This window comes from Coregonus lavaretus (genome assembly GCF_964263955.1).
Source record: "Coregonus lavaretus genome assembly, contig: HAP1_SCAFFOLD_4298, whole genome shotgun sequence".
Classification (NCBI taxonomy): domain Eukaryota; kingdom Metazoa; phylum Chordata; class Actinopteri; order Salmoniformes; family Salmonidae; genus Coregonus; species Coregonus lavaretus.
This window is the reverse complement of record NW_028164120.1, coordinates 1-24,163: the sequence shown is the minus strand read 5'-3', so window position 1 is coordinate 24,163 and position 24,163 is coordinate 1. Positions and strand designations below refer to the sequence as shown.

The 24,163-nt window shown below is 48.2% G+C and overlaps 1 protein-coding gene across 1 annotated transcript in view; it reads left to right on the top strand.

The window, feature by feature from the left end:
* Positions 1-20,305, top strand: part of LOC311117438 (EH domain-binding protein 1-like) — a gene marked incomplete at its 3' end in the record, with an annotated part of 39,588 nt that extends 19,283 nt beyond the window's left edge. Inside the window, exons 3-5 of the mRNA XM_084192370.1 lie at positions 8,601-8,658; positions 10,364-10,459; positions 20,252-20,305. Coding sequence (XP_084048496.1) covers positions 8,601-8,658; positions 10,364-10,459; positions 20,252-20,305 — 208 coding nt within the window. The remainder of the gene's footprint in view (positions 1-8,600; positions 8,659-10,363; positions 10,460-20,251) is intronic.
* Positions 20,306-24,163: the final 3,858 nt, after the last annotated feature.

Genomic DNA, 24,163 nt, shown 5'->3' with positions numbered 1-24,163 from the left:
GGTCTCTCTCTCTCTCTCTCATATTTCAATTTAAGGGCTTTATTGGCATGGGAAACATGTGTTAACATTGCCAAAGCAAGTGAAATAGATAATAAACAAAAGTGAAATAAATAAGAAAAAATGAACAGTAAACATTACACTCACAGTTCCAAAATAATAAAGACATTTCTAATGTCATATTATGTCTATATACAGTGGTGTAATGATGTGCAAATAGTTAAAGTACAAAAGGGAAAATAAATAAACATAAATATGGGTTGTATTTACAATTGTGTTTGTTCTTCACTGGTTGCCCTTTTCTTGTGGCAACAGTTCACAAATCTGGGATTACACACTGTGGTATTTCACCTAATAGATATGAGAGTTTATCAAAATTGGGTTTGTTTTCGAATTCTTTGTGGGTCCGTGTAATCTGAGGGAAAAATCTCTCTCTCTGTCAGATATTTTCCAGTAGTTTCTTCCCTCCAGTAGATCACATGGAGCACCCTCTTTCTCCTTCTTTTACTCCCTCTTCCTCAGTTTCTCTGTCTGCCCTACAGCCTGGAAGGTGTGACGTGTTGTCCCAGGGCAGCCATGTTGTCCCAGGGCGGCCATGTTGTCCCAGGGCGGCCATGTTGTCCCAGGGCAGCCATGTTGTCCCAGGACTGCCATGTTGTCCCAGGGCAGCCATGTTGTCCCAGGGCAGCCATGTTGTCCCAGGGCAGCCATGTTGTCCCAGGGCTGCCATGTTGTCCCAGGGCAGCCATGTTGTCCCAGGGCGGCCATGTTGTCCCAGGGCTGTCCCAGGGCAGCCATGTTGTCCCAGGGCTGCCATGTTGTCCCAGGGCGGCCATGTTGTCCCAGGGCGGCCATGTTGTCCCAGGGCGGCCATGTTGTCCCAGGGCGGCCATGTTGTCCCAGGGCGGCCATGTTGTCCCAGGGCGGCCATGTTGTCCCAGGGCGGCCATGTTGTCCCAGGGCGGCCATGTTGTCCCAGGGCGGCCATGTTGTCCCAGGGCTGCCATGTTGTCCCAGGGCGGCCATGTTGTCCCAGGGCGGCCATGTTGTCCCAGGGCGGCCATGTTGTCCCAGGGCGGCCATGTTGTCCCAGGGCGGCCATGTTGAAAACAAGTGATAGATGCTAAAGTCTGAGGGCTGTAGTGCCGGACATGGAGAGGAGTCAGGCCTGTGGATCTGACGACATGGAGAGGAGTCAGGCCTGTGGATCTGACGACATGGAGAGGAGTCAGGCCTGTGGATCTGACGACATGGAGAGGAGTCAGGCCTGTGGATCTGACGACATGGAGAGGAGTCAGGCCTGTGGATCTGACGACATGGAGAGGAGTCAGGCCTGTGGATCTGACGACATGGAGAGGAGTCAGGCCTGTGGATCTGACGACATGGAGAGGAGTCGGGCCTGTGGATTTGACGACATGGAGAGGAGTCGGGCCTGTGGATCTGACGACATGGAGAGGAGTCGGGCCTGTGGATCTGACGACATGGAGAGGAGTCGGGCCTGTGGATCTGACGACATGGAGAGGAGTCGGGCCTGTGGATCTGACGACATGGAGAGGAGGCGGGCCTGTGGATCTGACGACATGGAGAGGAGGCGGGCCTGTGGATCTGACGACATGGAGAGGAGGCGGGCCTGTGGATCTGACGACATGGAGAGGAGTCGGGCCTGTGGATCTGACGACATGGAGAGGAGTCGGGCCTGTGGATCTGACGACATGGAGAGGAGTCGGGCCTGTGGATCTGACGACATGGAGAGGAGTCGGGCCTGTGGATCTGACGACATGGAGAGGAGTCGGGCCTGTGGATCTGACGACATGGAGAGGAGGCAGGCCTGTGGATCTGACGACATGGAGAGGAGGCAGGCCTGTGGATCTGACGACATGGAGAGGAGGCGGGCCTGTGGATCTGACGACATGGAGAGGAGGCAGGCCTGTGGATCTGACGACATGGAGAGGAGTCAGGCCTGTGGATCTGACGACATGGAGAGGAGGCAGGCCTGTGGATCTGACGTGTGTGTTTGTATTTGTGTGCGAGTGCGGTGGTAGCAGGGATGTGTTTGTGTGTACAATAGGACTTCTAAGGTTGTTCGGTTCGGATAAGCGCCAGCCGAACTGAAGCGTGCTGAGGCCTTTACTGAGGGACTGTGTGTGTGTGTGTGTGTGTGTGTGTGTGTGTGTGTGTGTGTGTGTGTGTGTGTGTATTACTGAGGGAGAGAAACTCATCTAGAAATCAGACAGTCTTAGTTGGATGGTCTGAGGATGAATGGTTAGAATTGTACACTGTGTACGGCACAGCCTGGGGGTCAGACGTGATGTGTGTGCATGTCTTTCTCTGATATGACACACGTTCTGTCTTGTGGGACAATAGCTTCTCTGTGTGGGCCTCCGCTGCAGTCACCCTATTCTCTTCTCTCTCTCTCTCTCTGTTCTCTCTCTCTCTCTGTTCTCTCTCTCTCTCTCTCTCTCTCTCTCTCTCTCTCTCTCTCTCTCTCTCTCTGTCTCTCTCTCTCTGTCTCTCTCTCTCTGTCTCTCTGTCTCTCTCTCTGTCCTCTCTCTCTGTTCTCTCTCTCTCTCTCTCTCTGTCTCTCTCTCTCTGTCTCTCTCTCTGTCCTCTCTCTCTGTTCTCTCTCTCTCTCTCTCTCTCTCTCTCTGTCCTCTCCCTCTCTGTCACACTGACAGTCAGTGTTTCCCACTAGAGTACTCCTTAGGCATGACACAGACACACACCCACCCATCATACCTGTTCATTGGCTGGTATAAAGTAGGTTTGGACGGTATCACCGGAAGTGCACACAATTTCAATTATTATTATATATATATATATATATTTTTTTTTTAAGCAACAGGGATGTCCCTGCTGTAACCAAGAAGCTTGATCTTGACATCTAGCAAACCAGATGCATAGCTGGAGCCCTGAGCTGGATATCATTTATTTGACATATCTTAGATTTCTTATAGTTATACTGAACTGATAGTTATAAGCAGTGGTGGAGCACTCACCCCTGCCCCCAACCCAAAAGTTATATATATATATATATATCTCGCCCAAGCTTAGTATGAAGTGCCTGAGCCACAGCAGAACAGTCAGAACTACAGGAAAGACCTGGACTGGACTAGTCCCACATGGATTCTGGAATTCCTCTCCTACACTTTCTTCACCAGTTTGTCTCTCTCTCTCCTCTCTCTCTCTCCTCTCTCTCTCTCTCTCTCTCTGTCTGTCTGTCTGTCTGTCTGTCTGTCTGTCTGTCTATCTGTCTCTGTCTGTCTCTCTCTGTCTCTGTCTCTGTCTCTGTCTCTGTCGATCTCACCCACGTACATAGAGTAGGACAGTCACTCACAGCCAATACACCCAAACAGAGTCCTATCATATCAACACACAGGCCTAGGAGTGCAGGAGGAGGCCAATCATATCAACACACAGGCCTAGGAGTGCAGGAGGAAGCCAATCATATCAACACACAGGCTTAGGAGTGCAGGAGGAGGCCAATCATATCAACACACAGGCCTAGGAGTGCAGGAGGAGGCCAATCATATCAACACACAGGACTAGGAGTGCAGGAGGAGGCCAATCATATCAACACACAGGACTAGGAGTGCAGGAGGAGGCCAATCATATCAACACACAGGCCTAGGAGTGCAGGAGGATTCCTTGCTCAGGGGTCAGATTATCTGCAGTATGAGGCTCAGCAAGCACTGCGGTTGCTGAATGTTGGTGTGTGTTCCCAATTCTGTTCCCCTCTCTGATACTGAAGGGGTGTAATGAAAGGTACAGTGGGTTTGTCTCTTTGCACCTGTTTCAGCTGTCTGTCAGTGTGTTAGCCTTACCTGTATGGTTGATATGATAATATTGGCCTCTTACCTGTATGGTTGATATGATATTATTGGCCTCTTACCTGTATGGTTGATATGATATTATTGGCCTCTTACCTGTATGGTTGATATGATATTATTGGCCTCTTACCTGTATGGTTGATATGATATTATTGGCCTCTTACCTGTATGGTTGATATGATAATATTGGCCTCTTACCTGTATGGTTGATATGATAATATTGGCCTCTTACCTGTATGGTTGATATGATAATATTGGCCTCTTACCTGTATGGTTGATATGATATTATTGGCCTCTTACCTGTATGGTTGATATGATAATATTTGACTCTGTGTTTCTGTATTAGCTCTAGCTGTGTGTCTCCTCTGGTCTGTGAGTGTGTCTCACCTCTGGTTTGGTCTGTGAGTGTGTCTCACCTCTGGTCTGGTCTGTGAGTGTGTCTCCCCTCTGGTCTGGTCTGTGAGTGTGTCTCCCCTCAGGTCTGGTCTGTGAGTGTGTCTCCCCTCAGGTCTGGTCTGTGAGTGTCTGCCTTCTGGTCTGTGAGTGTGTCTCCCCTCTGGTCTGGTCTGTGATGTATTTGGCGCCGACGAAGATGGCAGCCTCGCGACTAGCTCTTAGGAAACTTTGCAATATTTAGTTTTTTTATGTATTATTTTTTACATTATTAGCTCAGAAAGTGTTTTATATCATTACATACAGCCGGGAAAAACTATTGGATATCAGAGCGGCGGTAACTCACCAGAACTACCAGCATTACGACCAGGAATACGTCTTTCCCGAAGCAGATCCTTTGTTTGCTCTCCCCAGGGCAACTGAACTGATTCCAGCGGCTGACCCAAAACATCGCCGGCGGAGGAGAGGCACTCGGAGCGGCCTGCTGTTCGACTTAGGAGGCGCACACACCACCCACTGCTTCCAAGTATACTACTCGCTAATGTTCAGTCTTTGGATATCAAAGTCGACGAGTTCAGGGCAAGGATTTCTTCCCAGAGAGACATCAGGGCCTGTAACATACATTGTTTCACAGAAACATGGCTCTCTGGGGATATTCTGTCAGAATCGGTCCAGCCAGATGGGTTCTCAGTTCATCGCGCAGACAGAAATAAATATCTCTCCGGGAAGCAGAAGGGCGAAGGTGTGTGTTTCATGATTAACGACTCATGGTGTAATTGTAGTAACATACAGGAACTCAAGTCCTTTTGTTCACCCGACCTAGAATACCTCATAATCAAATGCAGACCGTATTATTTCACAAGATAATTTTCTTCGGTTATAGTCACGGCCGTGTATATCCCCCCTCAAGCCATTTTTGAGGACTAGGCTGCCGAAGTTCTATCAACATATCGACTGTTGTACTCGGGCAGCTAAAATTCTCAACCATTTCTATTCGAACTTCTGGGATGCTTATAAGGCCCTCCCCTGCCCTCCTTTCGGCAAATCTGACCACGACTCCATTTTGATCCTCCCTTCCTATAGGCAGAAACTCAAGCAGGAAGTACCCCTGCTAAGGACTATTCAACGCTGGTCTGACCAATCGGAATCCACGCTTCAAGATTGTTTTGATCACGCAGACTGGGATATGTTCCGGGTAGCTTGCGAAAATAATTTAGACGAATACACTGAAACGGTGACTGAAGTTATCAGGAAGTGTATAGGAGATGTTGTGCCCACTGTGACTATTAAAACCTCCCCTAACCAGACGACACCGTCGTCTTGCTTCCGGTCAAGCTAAAACACTTTCTTCGCCCGCTTTGAGGATAACACAGTGCCACCGACGCAGCCCACTACCAAGGACTGTGGGCTCTCCTCCTCCGTGGCCGACGTGAGTAAGACATTTAAGCATGTTAACCCCTGCAAGGCTGCCGGCCCAGACGGCATCCCTAGCCGCGTCCTCAGAGCATGCGCAGACCAGCTGGCTGGTGTGTTTACAGACATAATCAATCTCTCCCTTTCCCAGTCTGCTGTTCCCACATGCTTCAAAATGGCCACCGTTGTTCCTGTACCCAAGAAAGCAAAGGTAACTAAACTAAATGACTATCGCCCCGTAGCACTCACCTCTGTCATCATGAAGTGCTTTGCGAGACTAGTCAAGGATCATATCACCTCTTCCTTACCTGTCAGCCTAGACCCACTTCAATTTGCTTACCGCCCCAATAGATCCACAGACGATGCAATCGCCATCACGCTGCCCTATCCCATATGGACAAGAGGAATACCTATGTAAGAATGCTGTTCATTGACTATAGCTCAGCATTCAACACCATAGTACCCTCCAAGCTCATCATTAAGCTGAAGGCCCTGGGTCTGAACCCCGCCCTGTGCAACTGGGTCCTGGACTTCCTAAATGGCCACCCCAGGTGGTGAAGGTAGGAAACAACACCTCCACTTCGCTGATCCTCAACACTGGGGCCCCACAAGGGTGCGTGCTCAGCCCCCTCTTGTACTCCCTGTTCACCCATGACTGCGTGGCCAAGCACGCCTCCAACTCAATCAGCAAGTTTGCAGACAACACAACAGTAGTAGGCTTGATTACCAACAATGACGAGACAGCCTACAGGGACGAGGTGAGGGCTCTGGGAGTGTGGTGCCAGGAACATAACCTCTCACTCAACGTCAGCAAAACAAAGGAGATGATCGTGGACATCAGGAAACAGCAGAGGGTGCACCCCCCTATCCAAATCGACGGGACTGCAGTGGAGAAGGTGGAAAGCTTCAAGTTCCTTGGCGTACACATCACTGACAAACTGAAATGGTCCACCCACGCAGACAGTGTGGTGAAGAAGGTGCAACAGAGAAATTTGGCTTGGCACCTAAAACCCTCACAAACTTTTACAGATGCACAATTGAGAGCATCCTGTCGGGCTGTATCACCGCCTGGTACGGCAACTGCACCACCCGCAACCGCAGGGCTCTCCAGAGGGTGGTGCGGTCTGCCGAACGCATTACCGGGGGCAAACTACCCGCCGTCCAGGACACCTACAGCACCCGATGTCACAGAAGGCCAAAAAGATCATCAAGGACATCAACCACCCGAGCCACTGCCTGTTCACCCCGCTATCATCCAGAAGGCGAGGTCAGTACAGGTGCCTCAAAGCTGGGACAGAGAGACTGAAAAACAGCTTCTATCTCAAGGCCATCAGACTGTTAAATAGCCATCACTAGCACATTAGAGGCTGCTGCTGCCTATAGAAATCACTGGTCACTTTAATAATGTTGACACATCTTGCTCATCTCAAATGTATATACTGTATTCTACAATATTCTACTGTATCTTAGTCCATGCCGCTCGTCCAAATATATATTCTTAATTAATTCCTTACTTAGATTTGTGTGTATTGGGTATATGTTGTGAAATTGTTAGATATTGCTGCACTGTCGGAGCTAGAAACACAAGCATTTCGCTACACCCACTAAACACGTGTATGTGACAAATAATATTTGATTTGAGTGTCTCCCCTCTGGTCTGGTCTGTGTCTGCATCAGTCCACATTGACTAGGTCAGGGGTCATCATTCATTTATACTGGTCTGCATCAGTCCACATTGACTAGGTCAGGGGTCATCATTCATTTATACTGGACTGCATCTGTCCACAGAGACTAGGTCAGGGGTCATCATTCATTTATACTGGTCTGCATCAGTCCACAGAGACTAGGTCAGGGGTCATCATTCATTTATACTGGTCTGCATCAGTCCACAGAGACTAGGTCAGGGGTCATCATTCATTTATACTGGTCTGCATCAGTCCACAGAGACTAGGTCAGGGGTCATCATTCATTTATACTGGTCTGCATCAGTCCACATTGACTAGGTCAGGGGTCATCATTCATTTATACTGGACTGCATCAGTCCACATTGACTAGGTCAGGGGTCATCATTCATTTATACTGGACTGCATCAGTCCACATTGACTAGGTCAGGGGTCATCATTCATTTATACTGGTCTGCATCAGTCCACATTGACTAGGTCAGGGGTCATCATTCATTTATACTGGACTGCATCAGTCCACATTGACTAGGTCAGGGGTCATCATTCATTTATACTGGTCTGCATCAGTCCACATTGACTAGGTCAGGGGTCATCATTCATTTGTACTGGTCTGCATCAGTCCAGAGAGACTAGGTCAGGGGTCATCATTCATTTATACTGGTCTGCATCAGTCCACATTGACTAGGTCAGGGGTCATCATTCATTTATACTGGTCTGCATCAGTCCACATTGACTAGGTCAGGGGACATCATTCATTTATACTGGACTGCATCAGTCCACAGAGACTAGGTCAGGGGTCATCATTCTCTGTGTGTTGTATCGGACATGGGTCTCTGTTGTACTGTGCTGGGATGTATTCAGGGGAGTGTGTTTCTTTGTGGAACGTGGACACGCTAGTTCATACAGCGTTCGTGACATTTCTCTTGGACACAGAAACTCAATGCCTAGGCGGGATTTGAACCCACAACCTTGAGTGTGCCAGCACCTCGCTCCTACCCACTGAGCCACCTGAATGGGCTGGGTACTGCTGTAGTTATAGGGGGACATAGTACCACACAGCGCATTAGGAAATGAGGCTCTAGGCCGGGTTACTGTAAAGCACCTTGTGACAACTGCTGATGTAAAAATGGCTTTATAAAATAGATTTGATTGATTGAATGAATCATGGAAAGACATGGCTAGAGGGCACACAGGTCAAACCTTTCCCTTATTAAATGGCCGGTCTGTGATATGATCATCTCCAGACTGTCCTCTCCTCATCCATCCTCCTTCCTCTGTTCTTTTCCAGGCAGCCAGACAAGCTGGTAGTGGTGTGGACGCGCAGGAGCCGACGGAAGTCCTCCAAGGTGTGTGTCCTGTTAGCTCTGTGTCTTGGTAGCACTTCAGGCTGTTTAGCTGGAAGTAGGAAGTAGGAGGCAGAAGGCAGGCTAAATCCCTGGGGAGAGATATAGTGTACAACCTTCTACAGTATTTGTTCAGAGTTTATTATTCGTTGGTCTGCACCTTGGCAGCCATTTGGGTAAGGGGCTTTACCCTTCATCATGTTATATTTAGTGATTTAAAGTGTATTTATTGTGTTCTCTGTCTCTCTCTCTGTCTCTGTGTGTCTGTCTCCCTCTGTCTCTGTGTGTCTGTCTCTCCCCCTGTCTCTGTGTGTCTGTCTCCCTCTGTCTCTGTGTGTCTGTCTCCCCCTGTCTCTGTGTGTCTGTCTCCCTCTGTCTCTGTGTGTCTGTCTCTCCCTCTGTCTCTGTGTGTCTGTCTCCCTCTGTCTCTGTGTGTCTGTCTCCCTCTGTCTCTGTGTGTCTGTCTCTCTCTCTGTCTCTGTGTGTCTGTCTCCCTCTGTCTCTGTGTGTCTGTCTCCCTCTGTCTCTGTGTGTCTGTCTCCCTCTGTCTCTGTGTGTCTGTCTCTCTCTCTGTCTCTGTGTGTCTGTCTCTCTCTCTGTCTCTGTGTGTCTGTCTCCCTCTGTCTCTGTGTGTCTGTCTCCCTCTGTCTCTGTGTGTCTGTCTCTCTCTCTGTCTCTGTGTGTCTGTCTCCCTCTGTCTCTGTGTGTCTGTCTCCCTCTGTCTCTGTGTGTCTGTCTCTCTCTCTGTCTCTGTGTGTCTGTCTCCCTCTGTCTCTGTGTGTCTGTCTCCCTCTGTCTCTGTGTGTCTGTCTCTCCCCCTGTCTCTGTGTGTCTGTCTCCCTCTGTCTCTGTGTGTCTGTCTCTCCCTCTGTCTCTGTGTGTCTGTCTCCCTCTGTCTCTGTGTGTCTGTCTCCCTCTGTCTCTGTGTGTCTGTCTCCCTCTGTCTCTGTGTGTCTGTCTCCCTCTGTCTCTGTGTGTCTGTCTCCCTCTGTCTCTGTGTGTCTGTCTCCCTCTGTCTCTGTGTGTCTGTCTCTCTCTCTGTCTCTGTGTGTCTGTCTCTCCCTCTGTCTCTGTGTGTCTGTCTCCCTCTGTCTCTGTGTGTCTGTCTCCCTCTGTCTCTGTGTGTCTGTCTCTCCCCCTGTCTCTGTGTGTCTGTCTCCCTCTGTCTCTGTGTGTCTGTCTCTCCCTCTGTCTCTGTGTGTCTGTCTCCCTCTGTCTCTGTGTGTCTGTCTCCCTCTGTCTCTGTGTGTCTGTCTCCCTCTGTCTCTGTGTGTCTGTCTCCCTCTGTCTCTGTGTGTCTGTCTCCCTCTGTCTCTGTGTGTCTGTCTCTCTCTCTGTCTCTGTGTGTCTGTCTCCCTCTGTCTCTGTGTGTCTGTCTCCCTCTGTGTTTCTGTCACTCTGTGTTTCTCTGTCACTCTGTGTTTCTCTGTCACTCTGTGTCTCTCTGTCACTCTGTGTGTCTCTGTCACTCTGTGTGTCTCTGTCACTCTGTGTGTCTCTGTGTCTCTCTGTCTCTCTGTGTCTCTCTCTTCCTCTCTCAAATCAATTCAAATTGCTTTATTGGCATGGGAAACATAGATAATAAACAAAAGTTAAATAAACAATCAGAAATTAACAGTAAACATTACACTCACAACATATTATGGCTATGTGCAAATAGTTAAAGTACAAAAGGGAAAATAAATAAACTCTCTCAATCTCTCCCCAGGCTCACAGTTGGCAGCCAGGCATCAAGAACCCCTACCGAGGAGTGGTGGTTTGGCCTGTACCAGAAAACATAGAAATCACTGTCACACTCTTCAAGGTAGGTTTTCTGTGTGTGTGTGAGAGAGACTGGTATTTCAACATGCTGATTTCTTGCTGACAGGCTAGCTGGTGTAGAAGCAAACAGGTACACATCTAATCTGTTACAACTGTAGGCTGAGGTTGTGTAACAAGTCAAAGGTAAACATCTAATCTGTTACAACTGTAGGCTGAGGTTGTGTAACAAGTCAAAGGTACACATCTAATCTGTCACAACTGTAGGCTGAGGTTGTGTAACAAGTCAAAGGTAAACATCTAATCTGTTACAACTGTAGGCTGAGGTTGTGTAACAAGTCAAAGGTACACATCTAATCTGTTACAACTGTAGGCTGAGGTTGTGTAACAAGTCAAAGGTAAACATCTAATCCAGGGGTGTCAAACTCATTTTAGCTCAGGGGCCACATGGAGGAAAATCTATTCCCAAGTGGGCCGGACCGGTAAAATCATGGTATATATAACTTAAAAACAACAACTTCAGATTGTTTTCTTTGTTTTAATACTATCAACATAAAACATAAAGCTGGAGCCTGAGGACAGTGTGTCCAAAATAGTACAAGCACAACATCACTATTAATCATAAAACACCTGAAGTTTATTTGAAAATTCTAAAGAAAAAGAACACACAAACACACAATGCCTCAGTGATTCACATAACTGTTTCACAGATCACAGAACTATATCAGGGTGTCATTTCTCAGGCAGAAATGTAGATACAAATAATGAAATCCTGTTCCCCAATCAAGTGCAAGAACCACATAGTCAAGAATAGGTTAAATATACAAATAAAATACAATCAATTAAAAACAATAGCACATCAACATAAAAACATATAAACATAAAGCTGGAGCCTGAGGACAGTGTGTCCAAAAGCACAACATCACTATTAATCATAAAACACCTCAAGTTATTTGAAATTCTCAGGACAAACAACACACAAACACACAATGCCTCAGTGATTCACAGAAGTATATCACAGATCACAGAACTATATCAGGGTGTCTCATGCAGCACTTTAAGTGGGGTTGCATAGTTTATTTGACTCCTGATACCTGGCATCTTTTAGCTTTCACCAGCGCATCAATATCAGGCGTCACATCCTGAGTGGCAGCCAACTTCAGGATGTGATTCAAGTGCTTGTGCGTGAGCCTTGAGCGCAGCTTTGTTTTATTTATGCTCATTACAGAGAACTTGCTCACAAAGATATGTGGTTCCAAACATGCACAACAGTTTTGCAGCGAGGGCTGTCAAGTTGGGGTAACCTGGCAAGAGATTCTGATAAAATGTGTCCAAGCCAGCTGCGGCAAATTTGCCCTTCAAATCCAAGTCACACTGCAAGTCTATTATTTCAAGTTGGATGCTGACGGCAGATCAGAGGGATTCACGGTGAATGGCGAACAAAAAACTTTGAAGTCTTTCTCCAGTTCACCAAAAATCTGAAAGCGTTGCTCAAACTCCCTTAACAGTCCCGTTATTTTATCTTTGAACCGCTTCATGTCTGCCACATGTTGGGTCGCGCACACATTTTTCAGACAGGGGAAGTGAGCTGCATCACCACCAGTGAGTTGCATCTCCCACAATGACAGCTTCAACTTGAAAGAATGTATGCTGTCATAATACTGCGTGGCAACTTTGTTGCGCCCTTGCAGCTGTTTGTTCAAGTTATTCAGGTGCTCTGTAACATCCACCATAAATGCAAGGTCCTGCATCCATTCTGCGGAATTAAATTCTAACACTGGTTTGCCCTTTTCTTCCATGAACTGTTCAATTTCTTCTCGTAAATCAAAGAAACGCCTCAGCACAGCACCTCGGCTTAACCATCTTACCTCAGTGTGGTATGGCAGGCCATAGATGTGGTCTTTCTCTCTGAGAAGGCTGTCAAACTGACGGTGATTCAGGCTTCTGGATCGGATGAAATTAACAGTTTGGATGACCACCTTCATGACGTTATCCATCTTTAATGACTTGCAACACAAAGCCTCCTGGTGCAAAATACAGTGAAAAGTCCAAAAATCACGTCCTCCATTTGCAGATTGCACTTTCTCTCTGAACTTTGTCACAACGCCTGTTTTTTTCCCGATAATTGAGGGCGCACCATCTGTAGCCAGGCTGACAGCGCGGGACCAGTCCACTCCGACCCTGTCCAGCGCGCCGACGAGTGCAGTGAAAATATCAGCTGCTGTCGTTGTATCTGTCATCGGCACCAACTCCATGAACTCCTCGGTGACGGTCAATGTGTCATCAACTCCGCGGATGAAAATGGCCAGTTGTGCAACATCTGTAATGTCCGTGCTTTCATCAATTGCAACCGAAAACGCAATAAATTACTTTACTTTTTGCTTCCACTGGCTGTCCAAATCCACTGAAAGATCGGAAATCCTGTCTGCAACTGTGTTTCTTGTCAGGCTGATATTTGCAAAAGCCTGGTGCTTTTCAGGGCACACAATCTCTGCTGCCTTCATCATGCATGTTTTTACAAATTCACCCTCACTAAATGGTTTTGAAGCCACTGCGATTTCATTAGCAATGAGGTAGCTAGCTTTCACTGCAGCGTCACTGATGTCTCGGCTGTGAGTAAACAGACTGCTGTTTCTTCAGACCCGCCAACAGTTCATTCACCTTCTCCTTTCTCCGCTGTCCTTGAAAGTTGTCATATTTGTCGGCATGAAGACTCACATAGTGGCGACGAAGGTTATATTCTTTCAGCACTGCAACATGCTGTGAACACACCAAACATACAGCTTTCCCATTCAATTCCGTGAATAAATAGAAGGATGACAATTTTTCTTGGAACACTCTGCACTCTGCGTCCACTTTTCTCTTTTTTGACAGAGACATATTGGGGCAATGAGGGTGCCAAAGCACATAATGTTAAAAGTAGAAGCCGTAATAAATATCGCGGGCAAAACAAAGTAGCTCATCCGGACTGGCTGCACTTGCTTGACCTATTTGCTCTGCCCCGGTATAAACAGTTTGCTTGCTTAACACAATTAATATTGCGCCATCCAGTGGACGCAATTGGAACAGCAGTTTCTTTTATTGAAAAATTGCAGCTCATTTTTATACTTTACAAAATCATCTCGCGGGCCGGATTAAACCCGTTTGCGGGCCTGATCCGGCCCGTGGGCCGGACGTTTGACACCCCTGATCTAATCTGTTACAACTGTAGGCTGAGGTTGTGTAACAAGTCAAAGGTAAACATCTAATCTGTTACAACTGTAGGCTGAGGTTGTGTAACAAGTCAAAGGTAAACATCTAATCTGTTACAACTGTAGGCTGAGGTTGTGTAACAAGTCAAAGGTAAACATCTAATCTGTTACAACTGTAGGCTGAGGTTGTGTAACAAGTCAAAGGTAAACATCTAATCTGTTACAACTGTAGGCTGAGGTTGTGTAACAAGTCAAAGGTAAACATCTAATCTGTTACAACTGTAGGCTGAGGTTGTGTAACAAGTCAAAGGTAAACATCTAATCTGTTACAACTGTAGGCTGAGGTTGTGTAACAAGTCAAAGGTAAACATCTAATATGTTACAACTGTAGGCTGAGGTTGTGTAACAAGTCAAAGCTACACATAGTAGCCAGGGCCTGTATTCATAAAGCGTCTCAGAGTAGTAGTTGGGGTGCCGTACCAGGAAATACGCTATTACCGGTAGTGCACACAAGGGGCGCTATATATAAAAAATAAAAATAAAACATAAACGTCACTCACCAGAATAAGGAATCCCCAATAGCGGAAGCTAGGTAAACGCGGGAAGAGCGCAAGCAAACATTTACTAAGACAGACAACCCAGCTCATAAAGTTATGCAAGTGTATATATATATATATATATATATATGCGAGAGAATAAATACTAAAAACATATCGGGGAATGGAAGAGATGCAAACAATTACATTGATGGAAGTTACAATCTATCTGCAATATTAAAGCTTATCTACCCCCTAAGAAAAAAAAAAAGATCCCTGCTATTTGTTTTGTGCGTGCTGCAAACTGCATTTTGAGATACTTGCATAACTTTATGAGCTGGGTTGTCTGTCTTAGTAAATGTTTGCTTGCGCTCTTCCCGCGTTTACCTAGCTTCCACTACATACATATCCTTTAGAAAATATATTTCCCTTTATTACTTTCCAACCCCACCATCCCTTCCCTAATTGGAGTAAACTAGTGAACAACAATGCTTAGGCCTCTACTTCCAGCTTATACATACTATATACATTTTATGGACACAGTCACTAATTATATTTTGTTTGTTTTTGCTCCTGAACTTCCTCCGATCATTTTCATGATGTCCATCTGGTATGCTTCTGTATAGCAGGGATCTTAATCCAGGAGGGGATTGTCTCTGCTGTTGTTACCAAGAAGCTTCATCTTGCAAGCTAACGTTAGCCACTTAGCTAGCGTTAGCAAAACTCAGCTGGAGAGAATTTATTTGGCACATCTTAGATAGTTCACTTAATAGTTATTATATATCTGGCAAACATGAGTAGTGAATTTCATACAGGTGTAACTTGCTCACCTCAGGAACCTCCCGTTTAGCTCATTGTGCTTCTTTATAAACAAATACACGGCTCAAACTGCTGTTTTGGGAAACTAGTACCAGGAAACTTCATAATTATAAACAGGTGAAATTATGCACAAGTTGACTGCAGGTATTTATTTAAAACGTACAAATATTCAAATCTATTTCGAAATACGGCCCAACCATAGTAGGACTGCTGATTTAGGGTCAGGTCCCTCCTGTCCACGTCCCTCCTGTCCACGTCCCTCCTGTCCACGTCCCTCCTGTCCACGTCCCTCCTGTCCACGTCCCTCCTGTCCACGTCCCTCCTGTCCACGTCTCTCCTGTCCACGTCCCTCCTGTCCACGTCCCTCCTGATCCACGTCCCTCCTGATCCACGTCCCTCCTGTCCACGTCCCTCCTGTCCACGTCCCTCCTGTCCACGTCCCTCCTGTCCACGTCCCTCCTGTCCACGTCCCTCCTGTCCACGTCCCTCCTGTCCACGTCCCTCCTGTCCACGTCCCTCCTGTCCACGTCCCTCCTGTCCACGTCCCTCCTGTCCACGTCCCTCCTGTCCACGTCCCTCCTGTCCACGTCCCTCCTGTCCACGTCCCTCCTGTCCACGTCCCTCCTGTCCACGTCCCTCCTGTCCACGTCCCTCCTGTCCACGTCCCTCCTGTCCACGTCCTCCTGTCCACGTCCCTCCTGTCCACGTCCTCCTGATCCTAGATCAGCGCTCCTCCTCTGAGGTGCTTTATGGAAATGACCCCGGAGCTCTACAGGCTGAGGTTCTAGGATAGCGGCAGTAAAACAGTTAATGATGTCATCGCTCTTTATTCTGGACCCGCCCCTCCTTCCTGTTCACACAGGAAGTAGTCAACTGTGTTCTGTGGCGAGGTATAGAAAAGTACAGACCTTTTCAGGTTCTGTACAGAATATCTTATATCATTTTTACATTCACATTTAAGTCATTTAGCAGACGCTCTTATCCAGAGCGCCTTATAATGTCATATAATATATGCCATTTATCCGAGTTTTATCCAAAGCCACTCAGTCATTCTGCATACATGTTACATATGGGAATGTTCCCCCAGTCGGCTTGGGGATTAGAACCAGCAGTCACACTGAAAGAGTTCAACCCCATGTTGTGCGCGTGCCTGCCTGCGTGCATGTTCCTGGAGTAGGCCTACTTCCTCAAAAGGTCCAATGCCAGCCCAGTCAGACTGAGTGCATATTGCTTCCATTACTGCCCTTTACTCTCCTCCAACTCACTACCATCCTTCCATACCATCCTCCCATCCGTCCCATCAGTTTGAGGACAGGCCTAATGGTGTATGTCCTCTCCCTCTGAGCCCTTCTGTTCTGAATGACTCAGTGTCATCTCACATCAGCATCCAAACCATCATCTGACAGACAGCCTGGATGGCTAATAGACCTGGAAATGGCCCATATGGTTTCCCAGTAGCCTGATTTGACCTGCCGGTGATACCTAGGTAGTTTCCCAGTAGCTTGATAGACCAGCCGGTGATAGCTAGGTAGTTTCCCAGTAGCCTGATAGACCAGCCGGTGATAGCTAGGTACTTTCCCAGTAGCCTGATAAACCAGCCGGTGATAGCTAGGTAGTTTCCCAGTAGCCTGATAGACCAGCCGGTGATAGCTAGGTAGTTTCCCAGTAGCCTGATAGACCAGCCGGTGATAGCTAGGTAGTTTCCCAGTAGCCTGATAGACCAGCCGGTGATAGCTAGGTAGTTTCCCAGTAGCCTGATTTGACCTGCCGGTGATAGCTAGGTGGTTTCCCAGTAGCTTAATAGACCAGCCAGTGATAGCTAGGTGGTTTCCCAGTAGCCTGATAGACCAGCCGGTGATAGCTAGGTAGTTTCCCAGTAGCCTGATAGACCTGCCGGTGATAGCTAGGTAGTTTCCCAGTAGCCTGATAGACCTGCCGGTGATAGCTAGGTAGTTTCCCAGTAGCCTGATAGACCTGCCGGTGATAGCTAGGTAGTTTCCCAGTAGCCTGATAGACCAGCCGGTGATAGCTAGGTAGTTTCCCAGTAGCTTGATAGACCTGCCGGTGATAGCTAGGTAGTTTCCCAGTAGCCTGATAGACCTGCCGGTGATAGCTAGGTAGTTTCCCAGTAGCCTGATTTGACCTGCCGGTGATAGCTAGGTAGATTCCCAGTAGCCTGATTTGACCTGCCGGTGATAGCTAGGTAGTTTCCCAGTAGCCTGATTTGACCTGCCGGTGATAGCTAGGTAGTTTCCCAGTAGCCTGATAGAACAGCCGGTGATGGCTAGGTAGTTTCCCAGTAGCCTGATTGACCAGCCGGTGATAGCTAGGTAGTTTCCCAGTAGCCTGATTGACCAGCCGGTGATAGCTAGGTAGTTTCCCAGTAGCCTGATTTGACCTGCCGGTGATACCTAGGTAGTTTCCCAGTAGCCTGATAGAACAGCCGGTGATAGCTAGGTAGATTCCCAGTAGCCTGATTTGACCTGCCGGTGATAGCTAGGTAGTTTCCCAGTAGCCTGATTTGACCTGCCGGTGATAGCTAGGTAGTTTCCCAATAGCCTGATAGACCAGCCGGTGATAGCTAGGTAGTTTCCCAGTAGCCTGATAGACCAGCCGGTGATAGCTAGGTAGTTTCCCAGTAGCTTGATAGACCAGCCGGTGATAGCTAGGTAGTTTCCCAGTAGCCTGATAGACCAGCCGGTGATAGCTAGGTAGTTTCCCAGTAGCCTGATAGACCAGCCGGTGATAGCTAGGTAGTTTCCCAGTAGCCTGATAGACCAGCCGGTGATAGCTAGGTGGTTTCCCAGTAGCTTGATAGACCAGCCGGTGATAGCTAGGTAGTTTCCCAGTAGCCTGATAGACCAGCCGGTGATAGCTAGGTAGTTTCCCAGTAGCTTGATAGACCAGCCGGTGATAGCTAGGTAGTTTCCCAGTAGCCTGATAGACCAGCCGGTGATAGCTAGGTAGTTTCCCAGTAGCCTGATTGACCAGCCGGTGATAGCTAGGTAGTTTCCCAGTAGCCTGATTTGACCTGCCGGTGATACCTAGGTAGTTTCCCAGTAGCCTGATAGAACAGCCGGTGATAGCTAGGTAGATTCCCAGTAGCCTGATTTGACCTGCCGGTGATAGCTAGGTAGTTTCCCAGTAGCCTGATTTGACCTGCCGGTGATAGCTAGGTAGTTTCCCAATAGCCTGATAGACCAGCCGGTGATAGCTAGGCAGTTTCCCAGTAGCCTGATTGACCAGCCGGTGATAGCTAGGTAGTTTCCCAGTAGCCTGATTGACCTGCCGGTGATAGCTAGGTAGTTTCCCAATAGCCTGATAGACCAGCCGGTGATAGCTAGGCAGTTTCCCAGTAGCCTGATTGACCAGCCGGTGATAGCTAGGTAGCTAATGCTAACGATGTACTGTCTGGGAGAATGTAATGTAATGACTTTCTCTCAGGACCTCAGCAAGGAATGTTGAATCAAATGACATTTGGACATAAACTCTACTGGTTTTCTGGGTGGTGGGGTCCTTATGCAACTGGGTCTTTGAGACCCACAGGAAAGTATTATTAAAGACGTTTCAAAACACTGGTTGTAAGTTCAGATTTCTGTCACCTGAAGCATGAGCACACAATGTAAATACATGCAGGCGATGCATGCATACTATCCCAGATACATGGTTAGCGTTACACCAGCCAGTGATAACTATCTATTATGCATATTAAGCTTAGCCCTGGACTAAAAAGGTATTTCATTGGATCTCTATTGAGAATGCATTTTAGTCCTGCACTAGGTTGTTCTATGTCTGGGAAACTGCCACATTTCTGTGTTAACTAGCCGATCAATACAACATTGAACGTTTCTAAAGTTCAATACTTACAGTGGATTCGGAAAGTATTCAGACCCCTTGACTTTTTACACATTTTGTTACATTACAGCCTTATTCTAAAATGGATGAAATTATTTCCCCCCCTCATCAATCTAGTCATAATACCCCATAATGACAAAGCAAAAACAGGTTTTCAGAAATGTTTGCAAATGTATCAATAAAAAAACTGAAATATAACATTTACATAAGTATTCAGACCTTTTACTAAGTACTTTGTTGAAGCACCTTTGGCAGAGATTACAGCCTTGATTCTTCTTGGGTATGACGCTACAAGCTTGGCACACCTGTATTTGGGGAGTTTCTCCCATTCTTCTCTGCAGATCCTCTCATGCTCTGTCAGGTTGGATGGGAAGCGGTGCTGCACAGCTATTTTCAGGTCTCCAGAGATGTTAGATCGGGTTCAAGTCCGGGCTCTGGCTGGGCCACTCAAGGACATTCAGAGACTTGTCCCATGCTTCACCGTAGGGATGGGGCCAGGTTTCCTCCAGACGTGACGCTTGACATTCAGGCCAAAGAGTTCAATCTTGGTTTCATCAGACCATAGAATCTTGTTTCTCTTGGTCTGAGAGTCCTTTAGGTGCCTTTTGGCAAACTCCGAGCAGGCTGTTATGTGCCTTTTATTGAGGAGTGGCTTCCATCTGGCCACTTTACCATAAAGGCCTGATTTGGTGGAGTGCTGCAGAGATGGTTCTTCTTCTGGAAGGTTCTCCCATCTCCACAGAGGAACTCTGGAGCTCTGTCAGCGTGACCATCGGGTTCTTGATCACCTCCCTGACCAAGGCCCTTCTCCCCCGATTGCTCAGTTTGGCTGGCCGGCCGGCCAGCTCTAGGAAGAGTCTTGGTGGTTCCAAACTCCTTCCATTTAAGAATGATGGAGGCCAGTGTGTTCTTGGGGACCTCCAATGCTGCAGACATTTTTTGGTACCCTTCCCCAGATCTGTGTCTCGACACAATCCTGTCTCGGGGGTCTATGGACTATTCCTTCAACCTCATTGCTTGGTTTTTGCTCTGACATGCACTGTCAACTGTGTGACCTTATATAGACAGGTGTGTGCCTTTCCAAATCATGTCCAATCAATTGAATTTACCACAGGTGGACTCCAATCAAGTTGTAGAAGCATCTCAATGATGATCAATGGAAACAGGATGCACCTGTGCTCAATTTCGAGTCTCATAACAAAGGGTCTGAATACTTATGTAAATAAGGTATTTCTGTTTGAATTTTTTTATACAATTGCAAAAATGTCTAAAAACCGGTTTTCGCTTAGTCATTATGGGGTATTGTGTGTGGATTGATGAGGGGAAAAAATCAATTTAATCAATTTTAGAATAAGGCTGTAAGGTAACAAAATGTGGAAAAGGGGAAGGTGTCTGAATACTTTCTGAAGGCACTGTCTCATTTGTTTTCTCTCCTAGGACCCCCACGCAGAAGAGTTTGAAGACAAGGAGTGGACGTTTGTCATAGAAAATGTGAGTACAGTCTTACCTCTCCCCTCACTTATACTGGGCTGGTCTAGTCTGGGCTGCAAAGGGCTGGACTATATGGACTGGACAGGGCTGGACTATATGGACTGGACAGGGCTGGACTATATGGACTGGACAGGGCTGGACTATATGGACTGGACAGGGCTGGACTATATGGACTGGACAGGGCTGGACTATATGGACTGGACAGGGCTGGACTATATGGACTGGACAGGGCTGGACTATATGGACTGGACAGGGCTGGACTATATGGACTGGACAGGGCTGGACTATATGGACTGGACAGGGCTGGACTATATGGACTGGACAGGGCTGGACTATATGGACTGGACAGGGCTGGACTATATGGACTGGACAGGGCTGGACTATATGGACTGGACAGGGCTGGACTATATGGACTGGACAGGGCTGGACTATATGGACTGGACAGGGCTGGACTATATGGACTGGACAGGGCTGGACTATATGGACTGGACAGGGCTGGACTATATGGACTGGACAGGGCTGGACTATATGGACTGGACAGGGCTGGACTATATGGACTGGACAGGGCTGGACTATATGGACTGGACAGGGCTGGACTATATGGACTGGACAGGGCTGGACTATATGGACTGGACAGGGCTGGACTATATGGACTGGACAGGGCTGGACTATATGGACTGGACAGGGCTGGACTATATGGACTGGACAGAGCTGGACTATATGGACTGGACAGGGCTGGACTATATGGACTGGACAGGGCTGGACTATATGGACTGGACAGGGCTGGACTATATGGACTGGACAGGCTGGACTATATGGACTGGACAGGGCTGGACTATATGGACTGGACAGGGCTGGACTATATGGACTGGACAGGGCTGGACTATATGGACTGGACAGGGCTGGACTATATGGACTGGACAGGGCTGGACTATATGGACTGGACAGGGCTGGACTATATGGACTGGACAGAGCTGGACTATATGGACTGGACAGGGCTGGACTATATGGACTGGACAGGGCTGGACTATATGGACTGGACAGGGCTGGACTATATGGACTGGACAGGGCTGGACTATATGGACTGGACAGGGCTGGACTATATGGACTGGACAGGGCTGGACTATATGGACTGGACAGGGCTGGACTATATGGACTGAACGGGGCTGGACTATATGGACTGGACGGGGCTGGACTATATGGACTGGACGGGGCTGGACTATATGGACTGGACAGGGCTGGACTATATGGACTGGACAGGGCTGGACTATATGGACTGGACAGGGCTGGACTATATGGACTGGACAGGGCTGGACTATATGGACTGGACAGGGCTGGACTATATGGACTGGACAGGGCTGGACTATATGGACTGGACAGGGCTGGACTATATGGACTGGACAGGGTTGGACTATATGGACTGGACAGGGCTGGACTATATGGACTGGACAGGGCTGGACTATATGGACTGGACTATATGGACTGGACAGGGCTGGACTATATGGACTGGACAGGGCTGGACTATATGGACTGGACAGGGCTGGACTATATGGACTGGACAGGGCTGGACTATATGGACTGGACAGGGCTGGACTATATGGACTGGACAGGGCTGGACTATATGGACTGGACAGGGCTGGACTATATGGACTGGACAGGGCTGGACTATATGGACTGGACAGGGCTGGACTATATGGACTGGACAGGGCTGGACTATATGGACTGGACAGGGCTGGACTATATGGACTGGACAGGGCTGGACTATATGGACTGGACAGGGCTGGACTATATGGACTGGACAGGGTTGGACTATATGGACTGGACAGGGCTGGACTATATGGACTGGACAGGGCTGGACTATATGGACTGGACAGGGTTGGACTATATGGACTGGACAGGGCTGGACTATATGGACTGGACAGGGCTGGACTATATGGACTGGACAGGGCTGGACTATATGGACTGGACAGGGCTGGACTATATGGACTGGACAGGGCTGGACTATATGGACTGGACAGGGCTGGACTATATGGACTGGACAGGGCTGGACTATATGGACTGGACAGGGCTGGACTATATGGACAGGGCTGGACTATATGGACTGGACAGGGCTGGACTATATGGACTGGACAGGGCTGGACTATATGGACTGGACAGGGCTGGACTATATGGACTGGACAGGGCTGGACTATATGGACTGGACAGGGCTGGACTATATGGACTGGACAGGGCTGGACTATATGGACTGGACAGGGCTGGACTATATGGACTGGACAGGGCTGGACTATATGGACTGGACAGGGCTGGACTATATGGACTGGACAGGGCTGGACTATATGGACTGGACAGGGTTGGACTATATGGACTGGACAGGGCTGGACTATATGGACTGGACAGGGCTGGACTATATGGACTGGACTATATGGACTGGACAGGGCTGGACTATATGGACTGGACAGGGCTGGACTATATGGACTGGACAGGGCTGGACTATATGGACTGGACAGGGCTGGACTATATGGACTGGACAGGGCTGGACTATATGGACTGGACAGGGCTGGACTATATGGACTGGACAGGGCTGGACTATATGGACTGGACAGGGCTGGACTATATGGACTGGACAGGGCTGGACTATATGGACTGGACAGGGCTGGACTATATGGACTGGACAGGGCTGGACTATATGGACTGGACAGGGCTGGACTATATGGACTGGACAGGGCTGGACTATATGGACTGGACAGGGCTGGACTATATGGACTGGACAGGGTTGGACTATATGGACTGGACAGGGCTGGACTATATGGACTGGACAGGGCTGGACTATATGGACTGGACAGGGTTGGACTATATGGACTGGACAGGGCTGGACTATATGGACTGGACAGGGCTGGACTATATGGACTGGACAGGGCTGGACTATATGGACTGGACAGGGCTGGACTATATGGACTGGACAGGGCTGGACTATATGGACTGGACAGGGCTGGACTATATGGACTGGACAGGGCTGGACTATATGGACTGGACAGGGCTGGACTATATGGACAGGGCTGGACTATATGGACTGGACAGGGCTGGACTATATGGACTGGACAGGGCTGGACTATATGGACTGGACAGGGCTGGACTATATGGACTGGACAGGGCTGGACTATATGGACTGGACAGGGCTGGACTATATGGACTGGACAGGGCTGGACTATATGGACTGGACAGGGCTGGACTATATGGACTGGACAGGGCTGGCCTATATGGACTGGACAGGGCTGGACTATATGGACTGGACAGGGCTGGACTATATGGACTGGACAGGGCTGGACTATATGGACTGGACAGGGCTGGACTATATGGACTGGACAGGGCTGGCCTGGCATTACATGGGTACATGCTGCCATCTAGTGGTCAGACTCAGATATTAGCTTTCAGTCCTTAAGTAAATACATTCACTGCATCTCCAATGACGGGTAATGAAGTCATATTAGGAATGTTTTTGGCATAGGGCACTCATACCTTTACTGTGTGTGTGTGTGTGTGTGTGTGTGTGTTCAAAGACTGAGTACACCTTGGGGAATTAAATCTCAGGTTGGGAAATCCAGAGCATGCTTCTAGTACTGAGTCAATGGGAAAGGTCACATCTGTCTGGAACCCTTGGCACGGGACCATTATTGTGTGTGTGTGTGTGTGTTCTCCACTGGGGGAAAATAACAGATGGGTAGGAGGCTCCTGGGTGGCACGAAGCCAGTCCACTGGTACCTCTCTCAAAATGTCTCTCCCTTTCTCTCGCTCTCCCTCCTCTCTTTCTCCATCTATCTCTCTCTCCCCCTCTCTTCCTCTATCTCTACCTCCTCTCTA